Here is a 19,099-nt window from a genome sequence, read left to right as displayed (position 1 = left end):
TTGTTTAGTCGAGGACTTTGTATAGTCAAGGAAAATCTTAAATGCGTTTGATTTATAGTGTGATTTAAAAACCACACTATGTTATCAAGATTAGGTGGATTGCCTAATTTTAGATAATGTCTAGTCATGTTTGATAAAGTGATGCATAATCATAACTATCTCTATCCATAATATGTTTGACTTTTATAGTTAAAACATATCAACTTTGTAAATACTCCTATTGCGTGAAAAATACAAGTTAATCACCTTGATAAACAAAAATGGTAGGATTATAAATAAATCAACAAGTTCGTATTAAGTCTGAGGCTCATAATTTGTTGATATAATTCCAAAAATGTGATGATGAATAAATATTTTTGTTAAATTTTTTACGATTTTGCCATTTAATAAACGAAGTTTGTTTATCACGTGTATAAAATGGGACTCCCTCCTTATTGCCAAATAGAGCAAAGTTGAATACGGAGTATTACCAATGTCAATACAAGATAACTATTAATAAACATAGGAAGCATAATTTTAAATGTGCTTTTGAGACAAGAAAACTAGAATCTGTTTTATTCACCTTATTTTCACATATTTAAAGTCTGGTCAGATAAGTTCAGTCCATAAAAAATAAGTTCTAATAAGGTTTTCCAAATTCAAATTAAACTAAAATAAGTTAAGCTAAGATTAGCTTTACCTTATAAACTAGAACCCCAATTTAGTCAATGTTCATCAACACTTGGCTAAATACTGTACTAAATTGAGATGGGATTATTTGCAAGTTACTTGAGTAACCAAATTTATCTCATAACTTTTCCCATTTCAATAAATACCTTGCAATATAATACTGAGATGGGATAAATTGCAAGTTACTCAAGTTTAGATAACTCTATTACTTGCTTCAAAAAAAAAAAAAAAAAAAAAATAACTCTATTACTCGTACTTTGAGTGAGACCAACTCACTCATAACTCAACCCTATAAATGGAATCAACTCAGACTCAAAATATTAGTAGGTTGACTCAAATTACCCAAATTACTTAACTTGCATCATAAGCACCACTGCACCACTTCAAAATTTACTTGTATATTTATACACCACCTCTCCTCTTCTCCTATCTGCATTCCTTCCATACGAGCTGGAATTGACAAATCAATCCAATCAATTACTCGTAAAATATTTGGTCCAGACATTTGTTTTCATTGGACGACTGCAGGTAGTAAAACTCAGTACTAGGCAAGTGTTACGAACTTTTGATTTTCTCAGACAGAATACGGTTGTAAAGATACAACTGCCAATCGTCTTAAAAAATTAGCAATGAAAGAAAGCCAAAAAAGAGAACAAAATACAGGGAGGAAATGTATGATATCTACACTAAAATGAACCAATGACATCAAAGAATCAAAGATGTCATAAAATCTCAAGATTTTGATTAAAATTACCATTCAGTAAACTTTCAAATTGATCCGTTAGTTATGAACCATTCCAAAACCATTAATATACTCCCAAGCTAACATAGCCGCAGGGCAGCAAAAAAAAGCTCCCTGTAACACACCACTACACCAGCACAAACGCTGATAATCGATTGCTAAAACAACGCTGCCAATCATATGGTAACACAAGTTGGGCTCTATACGAGACATTATATCAAGAATCTACTAAATACACCCTGAATCACACTATTATCTAAGTCATTTACATGTATAGTCACAACTCACAAGCAAGATTACTGAAGACCTAGGTCAAAAGAGCTCACCCAACCCCTTAGATTGAGCATGCTCCAAATTAAAACCTGTCAACAAAATATGTAAATTAATAGATACATAACATAGAGAGTAAAATCATGGAAAAGTTATTTGAACCAGAAAAGAAAAGACACGTACTGTGCATGTAAATGCCAACATCCAGAACACAGAAGACTTTAGCAAAACCACAGGAGCAGTTGATAGAACCAACTGTTCATGATTTCTGCTTGGACTTTGACCGTGTTCTTCTCTCTGGAACAATTTCTGAACTATCGAATTTGGCGTTTGACGGAACCTCCTCCTCAAGCTCTGTTATCTCGGTAGCATCTTCCTCCTGCACAACAAAGGGCACCAAACCCATTAAGCAATTAGTAACTTTTTTCCTCTGTTTCACTTTTCAATAGCCAACAAAGAAATGTAGCAAAAAGCAGGTGAATATGTCCTCACTTAATAAAATACAACTAGAAATAGAAAATAGAAGGCATTGCATAGCTTTTTTCTATGTCTCAAACCTACTACAGATAGATGCCAAATATGCAGTAAATTTCTCAAACACAAAATGCAATTATCTGCTCAAGTGATGAATGATGAGCACAAATTAAATTTAAGTTACCTCATGAACCTTCTTTGTTTCTCCAACATCCTCCATTACGAGGACTTCCTGTATCACAGTTTGCTTCTGAATGACACACCTGAATGCTTCATTCTCTACCAGTACAGATTTATCACAGTCAATTTGCTTGGCCTGATGATAAGATTTGCCAGATTCAGTCATTTCTGGGGAGACTTCAGAATCTTTTTCACTTTCATAAACTTCATTCTCTTTATTTGTACATTGTGCCGACGAACTGATGACGAATTGATCATCAACAGCACTTGGTTGCTTGAATTCCATACTATACATAGAAGGCAAAATTTTATAACATAATTAGCATCTAACCATCATTCAAAAAACAAAATCTCTATAATAAAGTAGCTTTTACAAGAAAACTTCTGTTTCCTTAAAGCGAAAGTAGCTAAAATGCCAAAGAGCATTTACCAATGAGGATTACTGTCAGGAGTATCAGAAAGATGCTGCCGCCTCTTCTTATTAGCTTTCTCATCATTCAAAAGCACAACATCATTTCCAGGAGCAGAGTCATCAACTCTTCTTTTTCGCCCAGCATTTGCTGCAGGAGGGGCAGAGCTTTCATGCACATCTGTTGTTGCTTCCAGATCTGTTAAACCTTCATCCACAGAAGGAACTTCATGAATCACTTTCGGCTCTTCTGAAGCAGTTCCAGGAGTCTGGTCTGCATTTTCTCTAGGCACTCCCTGTTGTGATTTGTCATCAGTGCTCATTAATCCTTTTGCCGAAAATCCTGAGTTTCTTTCCTCACTCTCCATGTTCAAAGATGATTCCATATGCTTCAATGAAACTTGGTCAGGTGAAGGTTTGAATATCAGCGTAGCACATTTTTTCAACCAGGAAACAGTAGAGCTAGGTGGTGAATCACTCCCAGTATCTTGCCCATCTTCCACAGCTGTGACTTTCTGATTTGGCTCCATAGAAGGAATGCGTAAACGTACTTCAGGGGTTGACTCTGCACAGATTTGCTTTCTGGGAGACACTACAAATCTACCACTATCGACTTTCACATCCTCTAGTTTCTTAAGTTGTTCCATCTGAGAATATATCTCTTCCCTATCTGCATGCAGCAATTCCCTCTGCTCCTTTAGTTTAAGTCGTTGCATCTGAAGCTCATCAATCAGACTCTGTAGCTCTACCCATGCCTTGTCTCTCTGCTCGCGGTCCAATTTGATTTCTAACTTCTCAGCTTCAAGCTTCTTCAATGCTAAAGCAACACGTTCTTGTTCCATAATCAGATCTTCCTTCAAAGTACTAATATATTGAAGCTCTCTCTTTTTCTCTTCTTCAAAGACATTCTCCTTCTCTTTTAAGTAGCTTTCAATATCTCCACGCCTTTTATTGATACAATCCTCCAACTCTCTCTTCCGACATTCAACCTCCAGCAAGAAATCTGCACGTTCTTGCTGAAATTTGGTAAACCACTCAGACCGTTCTCGTTGACTCTCGCTCCGGAATGCTTCTCGATCAAGAGAAAGTGATTCTAGATCCCGTTTGTATTGCTCACGCAAAGCCTCTTTCTCCAAATTTAGGCCATCACGTTCATCTTTGAGAAACTTGGAGATCACCAGTCTCTCCCCAGCTATGCGTTCTTCTTCTCTTCGCAGTTCCTCCCTCTTTTCATCAATGACCTCCCACTCCGTCTCGAATTTTGCCTTCTCAACCTTCAATCTCTCAGCTTCAGCCTCGAGTTGCAGATTCTGAGCTCTGATTGAATCGATCTCCTCTTTCAGTTTTGTTTCTAAAATGAGAAGCTCACTTGATTCACTCTTCATGAGATCCAACCTTTTTTCCGCCTCAGCTATATGATTTTTCTTCTCTTCTAAATCAAGCAGAGACTTCTCTAAGTCAATCTTTGCATTATCAATCTCTTCCCTCTCTTTTAGTAAAGTATTTTTCATTATCTCAACCTCATTCTCAGACTTGTGAAGAATGCTCTCCTTCTCTTCCAGAGCTTTTAACTTCTCCGTTAAATCTTTACCCTTATCAGCTATCACCCTTGCTTGCACCTCCAAATCTTGCTCTTTCTCTAAAACAATGTCCTCCCGCTGCTTAAGATCCAACTCGCGCAACTCCCAGGCCCTCCTTTTTGTCTCAATATCTTCTTCAGCCAGTTTCTGTTTCACCACCAACTCTGCTTCAAATTCCTCCTTTCTTCGTCTCAAATCATTCTCCTGTTTAGCAATGAGTTTTTGGACTTCAATCTGCATGATACAAAATATCATCCTCATAAGATGAAAGCATCTCAATGTTAAATTTTACATACTAATCTCAACAACAGCAATACCAATAGGAAGACAGCAAATTACCAGTTCTTTGCTTGCAAGGTTTTCTTGTGAAATAAGCATATCTTGCTCTTTCTTGTTTAAAAATACCTCCTTTTCAATGACAGCCTGCAAGCACAGAAAACTATGAATAACATATAGCCCACTAAATCAATGATACAAGCATGATTAAACATATACAACAAGGCAAACAGTCAATAACATGCAATGACCTTCTCTCGTTCAGAAAGGGAAACTGCATTTAGCTCCAAATTAGACTTCTGCTCCATTAATTTCTTCCATTCGGCAGCAATATTCTCTTTCTGATCCTCCAGCTCTTTCTCAATCCTTCTCAGTGCTTGAGACCTACCAAGGATATCAGCTTCCCTCTGATTTAGCAAAGCTTGACCATCAAGCAGCTTATTCTGTGATTCACTCAAAACTTTCTGCCTCTCCACCAGTGATTGCCTTTCATGCATGATTTCTTTCTCCTTGGCATCACAACTAGCATACAAATATGACAGAATTTTCAGTTGCTTCTCCACAAAAAAAAAAAGCTCAAAAGATGAGCTACTCCCTATAGATATGAATAAGAGCTAACTCGTACTGTCGTACATACGAAGTACATGGCAGGTAAACTTTAAGCATAATACACTTCCTTTTGTTTTCCTAGACAAAGCTGAGAGCCAAGGCTGGCAAAGTATGGGAAAAAGTGCATCCCATCCCTACACCAGCCCTAAAACAAGAACCAACCATATGCTTTTCTTACAAGTTTCACATATAATGGTACTATTTTAGTATTCTCTATATTAACATCTGTTGCAAGTAGCAACAGATAGTAGTTGAATTGTGCATTAATGTACAGAATATTAACGAGCCATAAATGTAGCCAAAATGATTTCATACTAAACTTGAAACCAAGGCATTTAAGTAAAATGAAGAAGGTAGATAATGTCGCTGGATTTTCCTGAAGGTAAACTTTACTTGTATTGAGTGATGGAAAAATAATAAGGAATTTAGGATACTAGACTTAAGTAACGCATTTTTTTAATGATGATCATGATAGGAGGTATGGTGATGGCAGAATGTTTTCATTCAGAAAAAGCACTGTCTTGGAACAGATTCTCACATACATAACTTGGTATATTCTCAAACATTAATTCGAGTTGAATGACTTTCTTTTCCAGTTACTAGCCTACAAGAATTCATACTGCGGAACCAAAATGATTCTAGGGAAGACAGAGTAAATTTGTGGAGGAATACTGGTAAGCAAAATGTTAATAACAAAAATTAATCAAAAAAAAAAAAGCCTTACTCGGATTTAAAAGCTGCCATTCTACGGCGAAGATCATCTTCACGAGATTCAACCTCCTGAAGTTTTCTTCCTGCAGCTCGTTCACTACGCCTTGCTTCATCTCGTAAAGATTCAGCAGAGTGCAGCTTTGCCTCGGCCTCAGCATACTTTCTCTGAGCATCTTCAAACATACTGTGAGCTTCAGCAGTTTTACTCTCTGCTGCTACCTTCACTTCAGCACATTCAGTGCGCATTTCATGCAAGGCTTTTTCAATCTGCAAGGAGGATGATAGAGTCTTTTAGCATAGGAATTAGTAAATACAGAATAACAGAAAAACAATAGAAGTGACAAACTTACATTTGCCACACATTCCTTTTCCACTCCCAAGGCCTTCTTGAGGTTATCTTCTCGCCTCTTTGCTTCAGCTAAAGCCGATGATAATGCAGCTTGATTGCGCATATGATTTACTTCAGCTGAATCCGCAGATAATCTAACTTCGTCATGCTTAGAAGCATAATCCTTCTTTTCCAAAATAAGAAGGCCCATGTTGTGTTGAAGCTCATAAACCTAAATAAAGTTGCTCATATCAGACCATCTAAACATACAAGTATATAACACAAAATAGGCATTCAATAGAATGCCACCAGCCACATATGTTTCCTGTTCCTTAAATAGCTGACATCTTCCAACCATGACCTATATCCACTGACCAGCTTCACCAGTTTATCCATTTCACTAATTTGAAGCACTAATTAAATTAATTCCTCTGTAATCCTACATCACGGATATTGCTCGTCTTCGATTAACAGCATGAATTTCTTTGCCCATCTATTAACTGTATATCGCGATTAAGCCTTTAACTTGGAATCATAGTGTAAATAATGAATTCCCTCAATTGGTAAGATGGTAAAAATTAGCACATTGAAATTATAGCGTCTTCAATTTAAAATCATATCATCATAAATTTTAGTTGACAGCCAATCATGTTGCCTACGCTTCATATTATATGGGATAACTACTCCCTCCTGCTCTATCTCGCTAAAAGGTCCCCTCTCAATACCTCAAGTGTAACAATTTCAAATTCTTAAGAAAAAGAATACAAGCCAATAAAACATAGTTACTGTCCTAAAATTCCCTCCTAAACACATTCTCCATAGTTTTGTCCATTCATGCTATTAGTATTTAACAAATATTGCTGCGTAACTACTAACTAGTCAAATCTTTCAATAAATGACTTCATTGGAAATTAGTAATATCTAATTTTCTTTATAATTATTCAAATAAAATATTCCCTCCCTAACAAGTAATAGACCACATTTTTCATTTAGATAGTTACAAATTAATATTCCACTTTCTAATATTAGTTAGTATGTTAAATTTAACTGATGGCAAGGTAAAGACACCCAAAATAAGGATAATTGTGGAATTCCTATACATTTCATGAAAATGGCTTTCAATCAATGCAACCTATCATTTAGGGACGGAGTAAGTAATTTAAAAGAATGGGCATGACTCGGGCGCTACCTCGAAAACTTGTTAATCCACATACACTCAAACTACAGAACCCGTAATATAAACCTTGTAAATACTTAGCAACCCAGAAATAATCTAGAGGGAAAAAATTGGACTCAAACACATTAAAGTTCTAAGAAACACAAATATTCAAAATGTCCAATTTAATAAAGTTGTCATACAACCCAAGCAACAAGATTTTCATACCAAAATTTACTCAGCCAATTGATAAATAATTAAATTAAAAATCAGAACTTCCTACCAAACAATTGATAACAACACATAACATATTACATAACCCAGATCCAAAAATTACAAAAAAAATCCAAAAAAAAAAGTCAGAATTAAACCACATTCAAATACTGTCACTACCACTTAGCAAATAAATTAATAAATTGGACCGACAAAATATTAATAACATAAATTTTATTAATTAAAATAAAAAAGTGGCAAACCTCAGCTTCAAGTTTGGCTATATAAGCGATAAGAGCAGCTTTATCACGACGACGAATAGAATCTTCATCAAACCCAGAATCACGAAGACGCTTCCAGATCCCTTCATCGGAAAAACCCGAATTCCGGCCATTAGTCGCCGGAGAAGAAACATCTAGAATCCTCGATCCCGGCGTAATAGTAATCGCCCTCAAATTCACCGGCGAAGGAGTCGCCGGAATCCGGGGACTCGCCATTGAAAAATTCCAAACCCTAGAAAAGATTCCTTCTACTATACTACTTCACTTTCTCTCTCTAGAACTTTTCTCTCTCTTGAGTGTTTTTCTTTACTTTATTGGAGAAGATGATGATGATGATTTTGAACAGGGAGGAGAGAGAAAATGGTTTTGCTTTTTCTTGGGTTTGTTTTTAGGGTAGAGGGGAAAACGGCGTCGTCTTAGGGTGAGGGTTTTTTTTTTTTTTTTATTTAAATTTTAACCCCGCCTTTTGGAACATGTAAACATGTTTAGTGGTGGGATATTTTGATTTTTGAAATGGTTTGAATGGGATTAGTGGAGGGATTAATGGGTAATTAAAAGTGTTGACTTGAATTATATGGAGTAATTATTAGAGAGGATTATTTTATGTCTAGGTGTTGTGAATTAATTAAGCTCGTTTTGGAAACTTTCCTGTACACTTATGGAGAGTGATCTGGAGTTTGCCTTTTCTTTCTTTCTTTCTTTCTTTCTTTTTTTTTTTTTTCTCTCTCCATATATTTTTTGTCAATTGATTTACTCCCTTGTTATCATAAAAAATCAATTTGCTTATTGTGAGCTCATATGCAAATTATACCGAACAAATTTTAAAATTTAGATTTTATATTTAGGTCATGTTCTCTTCACCTTAATTTTGCTGAAGTGAAATTATTTTTACTAAACTGAAATTAATTTTGTTGAACTGAAATTATTTTAACTAAACTTAAATTAATTTTACTGAACTGAAATTATTTTTGCTGAACTGAAATTATTTTTACTGATTTTCTATTATAATTCTTCTTTAAGAAAACTGAATTTTACTGAAGTGAACTTATTTTTACTGAACTGAAATTATTTTTACTGAACTGAAATTAATTTTACTGAACTAAACTTATTTTTACTGAACTGAAATTATTTTTACTTAATATTATTTTTTTAAGGTGAAGAGAACAGGGTCTTATACATGTAAATGTAAGAAATACTCCGTTATTTTTTTAGGTGCGATCCAAATTATGATTTTTGAAATTAGGATACGACGACATAAAATCATACAAAAAAAATAAGGAATCAAGCAAGAAATTCCCTTAATAAGTCAAAAAAGAAAAATCTCAATAATGAAGGCTATTATTTAGGAGAGAGGAGATATTAGAGTTGGGATACTAATTGATGTTCTACATTTATATTGCCTTTTTAAATAATCTTAAGTCTTAACGCATATGATCAAGAATACTATGGTACATACATATCTAACACTATGTACGACGGTAGTGTTTGAGATGGTAATTAGCCTTTTTTAACAAAATAAAACACTGTGTTAGGAAAAAGAACATTAAAGTGTCGTTTGGTTTACAAGGGAATTAGAATTTCCCATGAATTGGAAATACATGGGAATCAGGGCCTGTTCATATTTACTGAACTGAATTGAACTGAACTGATTGGAGCTGAACTGAACTGATTGAAATTGAACTGAACTGAACTGAACTGAATTGAGCTGAAATGAATATTTTATGTGAGAGGGAAATTAAGAGCTGAACTGAACTAAACTGAACTGAACTGAACTGATTGGAACTGAACTGAACTGAACTGATTGGAGCTGAACTGAACTGAAATTAAGTAAATATGAACAGGCCCTCAATCAATCAATAACATATATTAAAAGCGAATCAGGAATGACACATGTCATCTCCTTGTTAAAAGATTTCCCGCCTATTTTACTTTCTTTATTTATTCTCAAATTCTTCAACGAAATGATTTTATAATAATCTAAAATATCTTCTTTCAAATAACATTCTTAACAATAATTTTCCATATATACTTAACTAATACATGTTAAAATATACGTAATATTTATAATAGGTAATTAAAAAAAAAGCTTTCAATTAATTTTGTTATTTTGGCAATAATGTATAGTCATTTAAAAAAAAAACATTTAGCATATAGTTTTTATATGTATATACTTTATTTTCTACTTTTAAAAATTATATCAATAATAACGCACTATGCGCGGATAGTCGGATACTATCCTTAGATTTTTAATAGACCAATTTTTTATTTATTTTTTTTATTATTTTTTTTTTAAAAAAAAAAAACGAGTTTGAGTGGCAATAATATATACATTAGTATAGGTATAAGATTCAAGTTATATTTACTTTTTAATTAGTTTATAAGTATATTTTCTTATAAAATTAATAATCCTTTATAAAATTTAATAACAACCGTGCATTGCACGGGATTTAAACTAGTTTAATTTCTATAATCAAATTCATGGGATTTTCCAAAAATTGTTTGGTTAACAATGAGGGAAGTTACTTCCTAAGTGAATTCCTACATTGTGGGAACTTCAAATTCCTAGGATTTCCTCCATATCACCAAATTTTTGCCAACCAAACAACATACAAAATTTGCAATTCCTAGGAAGTTTCAATTCTCATGTTTTATAAACAAGCCCTAAGAATATTTGCCTATTAAGGTAGTGAAATTTTGATTACTTTTCAAACAATTGTATGAATTTTAATTTAATTTATTTTAATATTTCAACAACTAATTTGTCAAATATGCATACTACCAGTTGCTTTGACAGCTAACTCCTATAGTCTTACTACAAATTGGCAGCTACTCTCCACTGTTACATGAGTTACATCTACCCACTTCTCTACCGCTATCACAGATTTTGCCAAACAGAACATAAATCTTTAAATTCGGTGGTCTTCCATTGTATAGATACAAATAATACAATCACTTCATGCCAAAATTCAAGTTGCAAAACGAATTCAGTTGAAATCCGTTGTACTAGTACTATAGCCTATATAGGTCATTAGGTCCTTCAGAGTAAAGAAGAGTCTTTGTTTTTTTTTAAAAAAAAAGGCTTGGCTCACCAGCCTTTCAACAGAGAGCATTAAGCATAAACTTGTATTCAGGTACTAAAAAGTTTGTCAATGTTAAAGTAATTAGATGCTTGTTTAACAAGCTTGTACATTTATGACATTATCACTAATCACAAACAATTCTTGATAGTCTCCAGAACATTTGCAGTATACTAATACGTGATCAACAACCATTAGAATGTCCATGACGTGGTATATCTGGATTCTGGAGGCTGAAGTACTAGTACATCATACGAATTACTATGTTACGAGTGTGACTGAAGCCAAGAGAAAGGACTGGTACGTGTTAAAGTGGTGTGAATCTTTTTTCAGGATGTTATGTGAATCCTACAATATTTACATACTGAAAGCAGAGCCCTTCCCTTGGTTGTGGTCATCGATCCAACTTTTAATCAATCGAATCTCAGATGTCCGTTGTTGGATCAGCCAGTCAGGATCAGGATCATTTGGAGTTGAAGCTCGCAAGTCTAGGTGATGGGCACCTGGTATACAATTGCAATATGATAAGAGTAAGACTACTTATACAGAACTAAGGTAAACCATACATCTATGTGTTAAGCATCAGCAGACATAGGTGATACCGTGATATCAGTAACAATTATGTTCATCTAGACTGATTTGCACAATTCATTAGCCAAAACACAGTTATAAGAACGTAACTAATCTACAATGTAAGTCTCAAAAGGTGAAAGTAATCAATTACGAGTAGAACTGTAGAATACAAAGGAATATGCTACCTTCTTCTGTAACAAGGGCAATCAGCGATTCTGAGACATTTTGCAGAACGCTGAAAGGGAGTTGAGAATAATGACCATCAGACTGGAAAATTTCGAGACAATTATGTTTACATAACTGCTAAGTAATGTTCTTACCTGCCACCACTCCACGGATCCAATAGTCCATTTGAAAAAATTATGTTACTCCCACTGTTTTTCCAGGTAGTCTTAAAATCCTTCACAATGCAAATAACAGGTATCACAGTATCACTTTAGATTTATATAGCCACATGAAGCTACCATGCCATAAAATAAAAGCAAATAATTTACCAGCGCAAGAAATACTATGAAGGCAACAATACACATCAATTAAGCAGAATTAATTGAGTAATGATTTTCATTTTAATTTCATCAAGTCCAAGTTACAGAAGGCACATTTTGTTTTCCGCAAAGGCCATTAGTAGCAGCAGAGCTTGTAAATCAGTGACAATGTAATATAATACCAATCCATCAAACATATATCAAAGACACTTTTGTATTGTGGCTAGAAACTATCAGTTAACATAAATCTAAAATATTAATAGCACCTTAAACTAAGCACTCACAAAAAAAAGTCCACTCAGCTCAGTCAGCAAGTTTCTTAACTTGCAGTCCTGTTTAAAGGAAGGCAGAACTTAACATGGCAAAGAACGAACCTTTCCATACCAAATTGTGTTAAACAAGCTTAAAAAGCTATTACGTGTGTTAACTTATAGCCAGTCAGAAAGACTGAAGCCTTTTCAGAATCTAGTCTTGCAAACCAGATCAAGTACTACTTCTGTTTCATTTTACTTGTCCCGTGTTTCATATTGTGGTTTCCCAATTTACTTGCCCTATTTCCTTTTAAGAAATTGTTTCTCTCTATTTTTTTTTTTTCTTTGAGTTGAGTCCCACACCTACCCAATTTTTTTTTTCCCTCTACTGTTCCACTAGCATAATATCCTAAGCAAACAAACACTGGGCAAGTAAGTTGGGACAGAGGGAGTACATAGAGAAATGGATTTGAAAAGATGTACATATGCATATAATATCTCTGAAGAAGTGGGATATGAACAGTTCCTCCGTAAAGATGTAAGGAATCATAACAAACTACACTTGACATAAGATATATACATTGAAGATAATTATATATTTTTGCAGTCAAAAAGAGATCAAAGGGAATCTTACATGTCCACCAAATTCTGTAGTAATCCATCTGAATCGTGGCTTGACTCCATACGATTTCATGCAGCGTTCTTCCTCATAAGTTTTATTGAAGGTAAATATAGGAAACATGCTTTTTTCAGGATCGCTAGACATTGGCATTACCATCTCAGTACACGCCTACAAACAAGAAGCACACTGACAATTTATATATGTATATATGTATTGAATGCACATTATGCCTGATTGAAAATCATTTGAATGTAAATTATGAATCTAACTTTTTTACTACATTAAGTAATTTTCCCTCTCTTGCAAATTTTATGATTACGAAAGAGGATTCAGCACCTGCCATTGCCAACCACTCATTCCATGAGGATCATCATCCAGTTTGAAGCAGTCGACAGCCCCAGTGTAGTTATAATAAACACTTACTCCATAAAATATGCGATCTAGAACACTGGTACCATCAGGAGCACTGTCTATCCTTTTGCAAACCTAAGAAGCAAAAAATTACTATTGATTACAGCAGCAACTAGTACAAGCATGAGTGTTTTGAAAAGGGTAATTATTCCTATCAAGAAAAAGAGAGGAGCAGGTATACACTTACACAGCTAAGGGATTACCAGATTTATTGCTCACAATTATAAAATATTCTCTGAGAAACAGATGTCTGACTATATTGACAAAGTGACAATTAGTGATGAGGCTTCATACATTTGGACATGCCAGCAGCAGGATGCATACTAAGTGATGGTTGCTCACTTGCTCTTGTTCTTAGTTATTACTAAACGGATTTCATGGAAGTCAAATGCAGAGTAGAAATACTGCTAAGCGCACTTGCTTGTAAAGCTAAGCACAAAATCAGGATTTAATTCATTAGAATCAACTAGAAGAGAAAGCAAACATCCCATCCACATATCCATATGACCAAAAGATTTGTCAGAACCCTATATCATCCTCAGTCCAAACAAATTAAAGCAAGTTCTTTTATCCGGGTGAGTAAAAGGCTTTTAGCCTAATATGGCTAATAGGATACATGCATACATTATACACATCAGTGGTCCATCGACAAAAGTCAGAACTAATACCACAAAATTTCTGCATTAAATTAGCTAGCATTTATAGTGCTTAAAATTTTCTGCCCCAAAGGAAAATAGTGAATACTATCTAGTTTGTCAACAAAGTTCTTAAAGAGTAACTACAACATATCTTCATGAAAAGCAATGAGTGTCTATCATAAGTATAAATACTACTAATAGCCACTGATCAGCAAGTATAACTTCAGAGACTTGATGCTCAGAACCACATTAATTGTTGTCACATTGGATCAAAATCTTAGAGGTTTAAAAAGATATGCTAAATTACAGCTAACCTTGAACATGCAAGACATATTCCTATGTCAGTATGCAGTTTAGATATTTTCAAAAATAAGAAAATTCCGAGCTGCAGTTTGAAGACTTGAAAGAAAATGGGCAACATAATGGAGAGATAGAGGCGACAGAGAGAAAATGCAGCCGACTAACCTCTCTTATTGGATGTCCAGGCAAAGGCATCAAGAAGTCCGAAGAATAGGGGTAATCTACCATGGCTAAATAACTATAAGCTGATGATAACCAGTCAGAAAGATCTTGAGTAGTCTTCAATTCCCTATCTCAGATTACATAAATAGAAAACGAATAAGCAAAGGGCTAAATTTTATCCCAAAAAGTGGATAAGGACATTCATAAAATACTAGTATTACCCACAAAGATGGAATGTTTTGGTAAGCTGGTTTAGGCCATCTGCATTCTCACCCATAGATTGCAACTCACCCCATGACTCCTTTATTGTATTGAAACAGTTGATACTTTCACGCTGTAGAGAGAGTAAGTCGCATCAAACATTAGGTTCATGCTATTTGGTACCTAAATATAGAGAGAGGAAAAGAATACAGACTCTAAAATCGTTGGAGACTATGTTATAAAATGTCTCCGGTGGCACAATATCTTCAAATTGAAGTATTGGTGCTGAAGAAGCAAGAGCACCAACTGTGAGATGCGGATACTTGAGCCTCATCCATGCAGCTAACACTGTTCCATTCATTCATATATGAATGTAAATATAATGAATGCCTAACTTTTATGTTTTGGCCAACACTGGAAGTAAATTGTTGAAATTCTAACTAAAACACAGAATACTAAAGCAACTTCAGAGCAAAGGGACCAGCATCATACTTCCTCCATAAGATCCACCAAACAATATAACAGGACAACCATCAGCGGATAAATTTTGCTTTAATTCCCGGAGCAACACAGCATAATCAGCAATTGCTTGTTCTGCTGTGAGATATGATAAAGTAGTGCTATTTTTATATGCTTCCTCTTTGCTTCCATAAGGCATTGATTCTCCATAATAACGATGCTGCCATAAATAAAGTTTCAATCAATAATTAACACTGATCACATCAATCTTCCAAAAAGAACATCTGTACATATTTTTATGCAACTTTAAATCAACCAGAATACAAAGATCTGCTTCAACCTAAGGAAGACTGTTCATACAGAATTACAGAACTACTAAGTAAGCAAGTACAGCTAGTCTACGATCAAAACTTCCAATTCTTTGAACAATTTTAACATAATAAATGGCAATAACATATAAGACATATATGTGAAAAAGGAAACCTGGAATTCATCTCATTTGTGTTACAAGCTAATGAGCTACTAAGCAATTATGAATCCATCTTTGATATGCAACAAGAAGAGCAGTAAAAAATCAACTCAAAGAATCATGATTAATCTCAATTTAACTCTTGTTTTGTATGATCTCACAAGTCATAATTCAAAGACAGGGTCGAAACTATTTGTGCAATTCTACATGGAATATCCCATGCAAACATTTATCACAATGTATCTCCAATAACAACTACGAGTTTTCCTCACGTTGACAGTGTTATGTTTAACTAACAATGTGACAACTAAATTTGAAAGAAACGAGCATGTGTCTTTTACTACTCCATATCATTTAATTTCCCAAAATAGTGATATTTAAAGGTCATGCTATGCAAATGGATTAAAACGTCACTATTGCATTGGTATTCAAGTCTCACAAGTAATTGAGAAAATTTTTCCTTACTTGTGCTTCTAAGTGAATTGGCTACGGAATAATTTACATCAGTGCTGTAAACTGTCAATTACTACTTACTAGTAATACTTTAACATTATACAAGTGAGAGGATAAATAATATGGACCAAAAATAGTAATGCTCCTTCATTTTATTGATTTCATCATCAAGAATTGCAATTCAATATTAAGAACATGATATATGCACGCAAATTAATACTAGTATCAATATATTAAATGTATTTGATAGGAGGACTACATATATCATTACCCAACAAAAATGACAAAAATTCAGATTTAACTAACCCCACAATTAGGTAGAGTAAACAAATTCAAAACCAAGAATTAATAACAACAAATTCCAATTCATCACTACACAAAATAGTCAAATTCATTTGATAAGTCAAAGGAGAGAGAAAATACTTCAGGGAAGAGAAGCATAGCGCCAAAACGAGGCGCAATTTCCCAAATAAACCCAGAATTAGAAGCAAACCATTCAATATCACCTTCATTACCACAATACATAAAGATTGGACCTTTACGCTGAGCTCCAACCCAGTTATCAGTATTAATTAGATAACGCTGTGAAAAATTCCCAGAATTTTGGAAACTAAAATGATCAATTTGTTGAGTAAAATACTGGGTTTTATATTTGTATGATGATACTTTATTGGATTTTTTAGCATATTTTCCCAAGAACAGGGGAGTTGATTGAGTGAAAGTGATGATGCAGAGGAAGAGGAGAAGGATGAAAGGTTGCCGGAAATTTGCCATTTTTGGTGGTGGTGGGGTGGTTGGTGCGGTGGTAGTAGGGTTATTTTACTGTGGTTGGATGATGGAGTTATTTATAAAAAGGTAAAAAGTTGGGGTGAAGTCAATGTCTAAATAAAGAAAGTAGCGTTAAGCAACTTCCTTGGTTATTGGTAGTTTTTTTTTTTTTTTTTAGCATGACATAATTGTCGATGCAAAATTTTAATGGATAATATCATTAATTATATTTATTAGTAACAATTGAATATTATGGATTGCTTATTATTGAGACGATTTTATTAATCACCCCCGAGAAAATATTTTTTCTAATATATAAATTACAAACATGGGTCAAATTATATCTATAAATATTGTCAAAACTATAAGATACCTGCTTTTTTACCATCTTTGGGTTTTTCGCGTCACCAATTCCTTGTATCATTTACTTTTTCCTTTATTGCTTTCCTTTAAGATTTTGCTTAATTAATTCGTAACCTAGATTTTGCTATTCAATCTCACTTGACAAACTTTAGCATAAACAATTACTACAACTACTTTGAAAAGACCATTTATATACATATTTGTGGACAATTAACACAAAAAAAAAAAAAAATGCCTAGTTGGGACATTACTACCTTGCTATATTAAACAGAAGTTGCTAACATCATTATTGCTTATGAGTCATTTTATCAATAAAAGTTTTTCCGCCTAAATGCAATGATGATGTCATCTTTTTTTTTTTTTTTGGGGGGGGGGGGGAAGCTATCATATTTAACATTTTTGAAATTTAATTATTAAAAGCTTCTACATTACAACTATAATCTATCAATTTATCGTAGGAAATTGAAACAATTTAAATAACACACTAATAAATGACCTCCTACATTAAACTATGAATTTAACAACGTTAAATAGATATTATATCATAATTTTGATTAAAATAAAAAAAATTAAAATTACAAAATATACGTAATTCTTATTTATATTTATGTATTAATAGCGATTTATATTTTAAGATGTACAAATTAAAAAAAGACATTATATAAACCGTGCATCGCACGGGTTCTAACCTAGTAGTCTAATATTACATACATAACCAAATAAGAATATTAATAACGGAATAAAAAAAAAATTCACTTTATTAACCAATGCTAGAAAAAATCCAAAGAACAATGTATGCGAAAAATGTCTTTCAATACTGTTTGTAATTCGCTGATCCAATCCAATTCACGAAAAAAGTGAACTTAGTTATCTTCTAGATAGGTGAGATGTTCCAAACATCTATTCTGCAATATATATATATATATATATATATATATATATATATATATATATATATATATATATATATATATATATATATATATATATATATGTATATATATATGTATGTATATATATACGTAATTTGTTAATTTTTGAATAATTTTAATTAAAATAATTTTTTTATGTTATTTAAACACTCATATAAAAAATAAACTAGAACGTATGAAGGAACTCTTAAATTTATAAATAATCCTATATTCATATTTTGTTTTTTCTACAAAATAGTGACTTATTCTTTCAAAAAAAACACCATAGTGACTTGGGTAATTTTTTGCATAAAAATTTGAATTTTCAACATGTTTATGAGGTTTGAAAATTTAGGATTTGTTCTCATTTACTGAGCTAATTGAACTAATATTGAGTTGAACTGAATTATTTATGTGAGAAGAAAATAAGGAATTAAACTGAATTGAAATTAAGCGAGCCGAAGAGAACAGGTCCTTAATTAAATGATGATTGCTTAAATGCAAGGCAGCCCCGTATCTGGGGCAGGGCAGCCGGGGCGGCCGCCCGAGGCCCCGGAATGGGAAGCCCAAATTAGTATTTAAAAAAAAAAACAATTTCGTTTAATTAAAAAAGTCAAAGAACATAATTTTTAACGCTTTGTATTCACGCATAATGATACTAATAAGCAGTAAAATATCTTCATTTCCCTAAATAGTTACTCTCTATAATTAATAGTTGTATTTATCCCCTAGTTTGACTAGGTCCAATTCTCAGAAAATAAAATTCTTTCTTAATTTAAACCTTATTCATAGAAATTTATTAGGAGGGGAAAGAGAAAGAAAGTGATTCTCTATTTACTTGTACATATAATGGTGGGTTCTAGTTAAAAAATCTAAAAAAAAAAAAATGGAGAATGACGAAAAAGGATTGAGCAGATCGTTTTCGTATATGATTTTTTGTTGTAAAAAGCATTAAGTTAATCATGATGGTGATCTCTTAAAGGTTCAATTTTTTTAATTGGTCCCTAATTTGATTTTTAGGGGTGTTCAGAGTAAATTCTAGATTTTTTCTGTTGTTG

The 19,099-nt window shown here is 33.4% G+C and overlaps 2 protein-coding genes across 3 annotated transcripts; both read right to left on the bottom strand.

Moving 5' to 3' along the window:
• Positions 1-1,351: 1,351 nt before the first annotated feature.
• On the bottom strand, positions 1,352-8,190 carry LOC145601949 (uncharacterized). The gene is made up of 9 exons (XM_081658041.1): positions 7,881-8,190; positions 6,271-6,480; positions 5,934-6,187; positions 4,852-5,122; positions 4,664-4,747; positions 2,766-4,558; positions 2,340-2,622; positions 1,865-2,060; positions 1,352-1,773 (listed from the first exon to the last, which is right to left on the bottom strand). The coding sequence occupies exons 1-8, from the start codon at positions 8,112-8,114 to the stop codon at positions 1,941-1,943; spliced, it is 3,249 nt and encodes a 1,082-aa protein (XP_081514167.1). The 5' UTR covers positions 8,115-8,190; the 3' UTR covers positions 1,352-1,773; positions 1,865-1,940.
• A 2,770-nt stretch (positions 8,191-10,960) lies between these two features.
• On the bottom strand, positions 10,961-16,891 carry LOC145601478 (uncharacterized). 2 transcript variants are annotated; one of them, XM_081657495.1, is made up of 10 exons: positions 16,423-16,888; positions 15,111-15,297; positions 14,833-14,966; positions 14,639-14,751; positions 14,421-14,544; positions 13,243-13,392; positions 12,919-13,074; positions 11,869-11,948; positions 11,734-11,783; positions 10,962-11,478 (listed from the first exon to the last, which is right to left on the bottom strand). In XM_081657495.1, the coding sequence occupies exons 1-10, from the start codon at positions 16,771-16,773 to the stop codon at positions 11,333-11,335; spliced, it is 1,491 nt and encodes a 496-aa protein (XP_081513621.1). In that variant the 5' UTR covers positions 16,774-16,888; the 3' UTR covers positions 10,962-11,332. The 2 variants fall into 2 exon arrangements, with proteins under 2 accessions (XP_081513622.1, XP_081513621.1); XM_081657496.1 differs by lacking the exon at positions 13,243-13,392 and having other exon boundaries at positions 10,961-11,478; positions 16,423-16,891.
• Between the last annotated feature and the right edge of the window lie 2,208 nt (positions 16,892-19,099).

Source organism: Chenopodium album, chromosome 21 (assembly GCF_948465745.1).
Source record: "Chenopodium album chromosome 21, dcCheAlbu1.1, whole genome shotgun sequence".
Lineage (NCBI taxonomy): Eukaryota > Viridiplantae > Streptophyta > Magnoliopsida > Caryophyllales > Amaranthaceae > Chenopodium > Chenopodium album.
Note: the sequence above shows the minus strand (reverse complement) of the source record. Positions and strands in the feature narration are given on the sequence as shown.

Excerpts from the sequence above, each read along its gene's own strand:
- LOC145601949 (XM_081658041.1), bottom strand. The coding sequence starts at position 8,114 with ATGGCGAGTCCCCGGATTCCGGCGACTCCTTCGCCGGTGAATTTGAGG. Across the intron at positions 6,481-7,880 it reads TAGCCAAACTTGAAGCTGAG|GTTTATGAGCTTCAACACAA; the intron begins GTTTGCCACTTT and ends AACTTTATTTAG. Across the intron at positions 6,188-6,270 it reads AAAAGGAATGTGTGGCAAAT|ATTGAAAAAGCCTTGCATGA; the intron begins GTAAGTTTGTCA and ends TCCTCCTTGCAG.
- LOC145601478 (XM_081657495.1), bottom strand. The coding sequence starts at position 16,773 with ATGGCAAATTTCCGGCAACCTTTCATCCTTCTCCTCTTCCTCTGCATC. Across the intron at positions 13,393-14,420 it reads CTGGACATCCAATAAGAGAG|GTTTGCAAAAGGATAGACAG; the intron begins GTTAGTCGGCTG and ends TTTGCTTCTTAG. Across the intron at positions 13,075-13,242 it reads TGAGTGGTTGGCAATGGCAG|GCGTGTACTGAGATGGTAAT; the intron begins GTGCTGAATCCT and ends TCTTGTTTGTAG.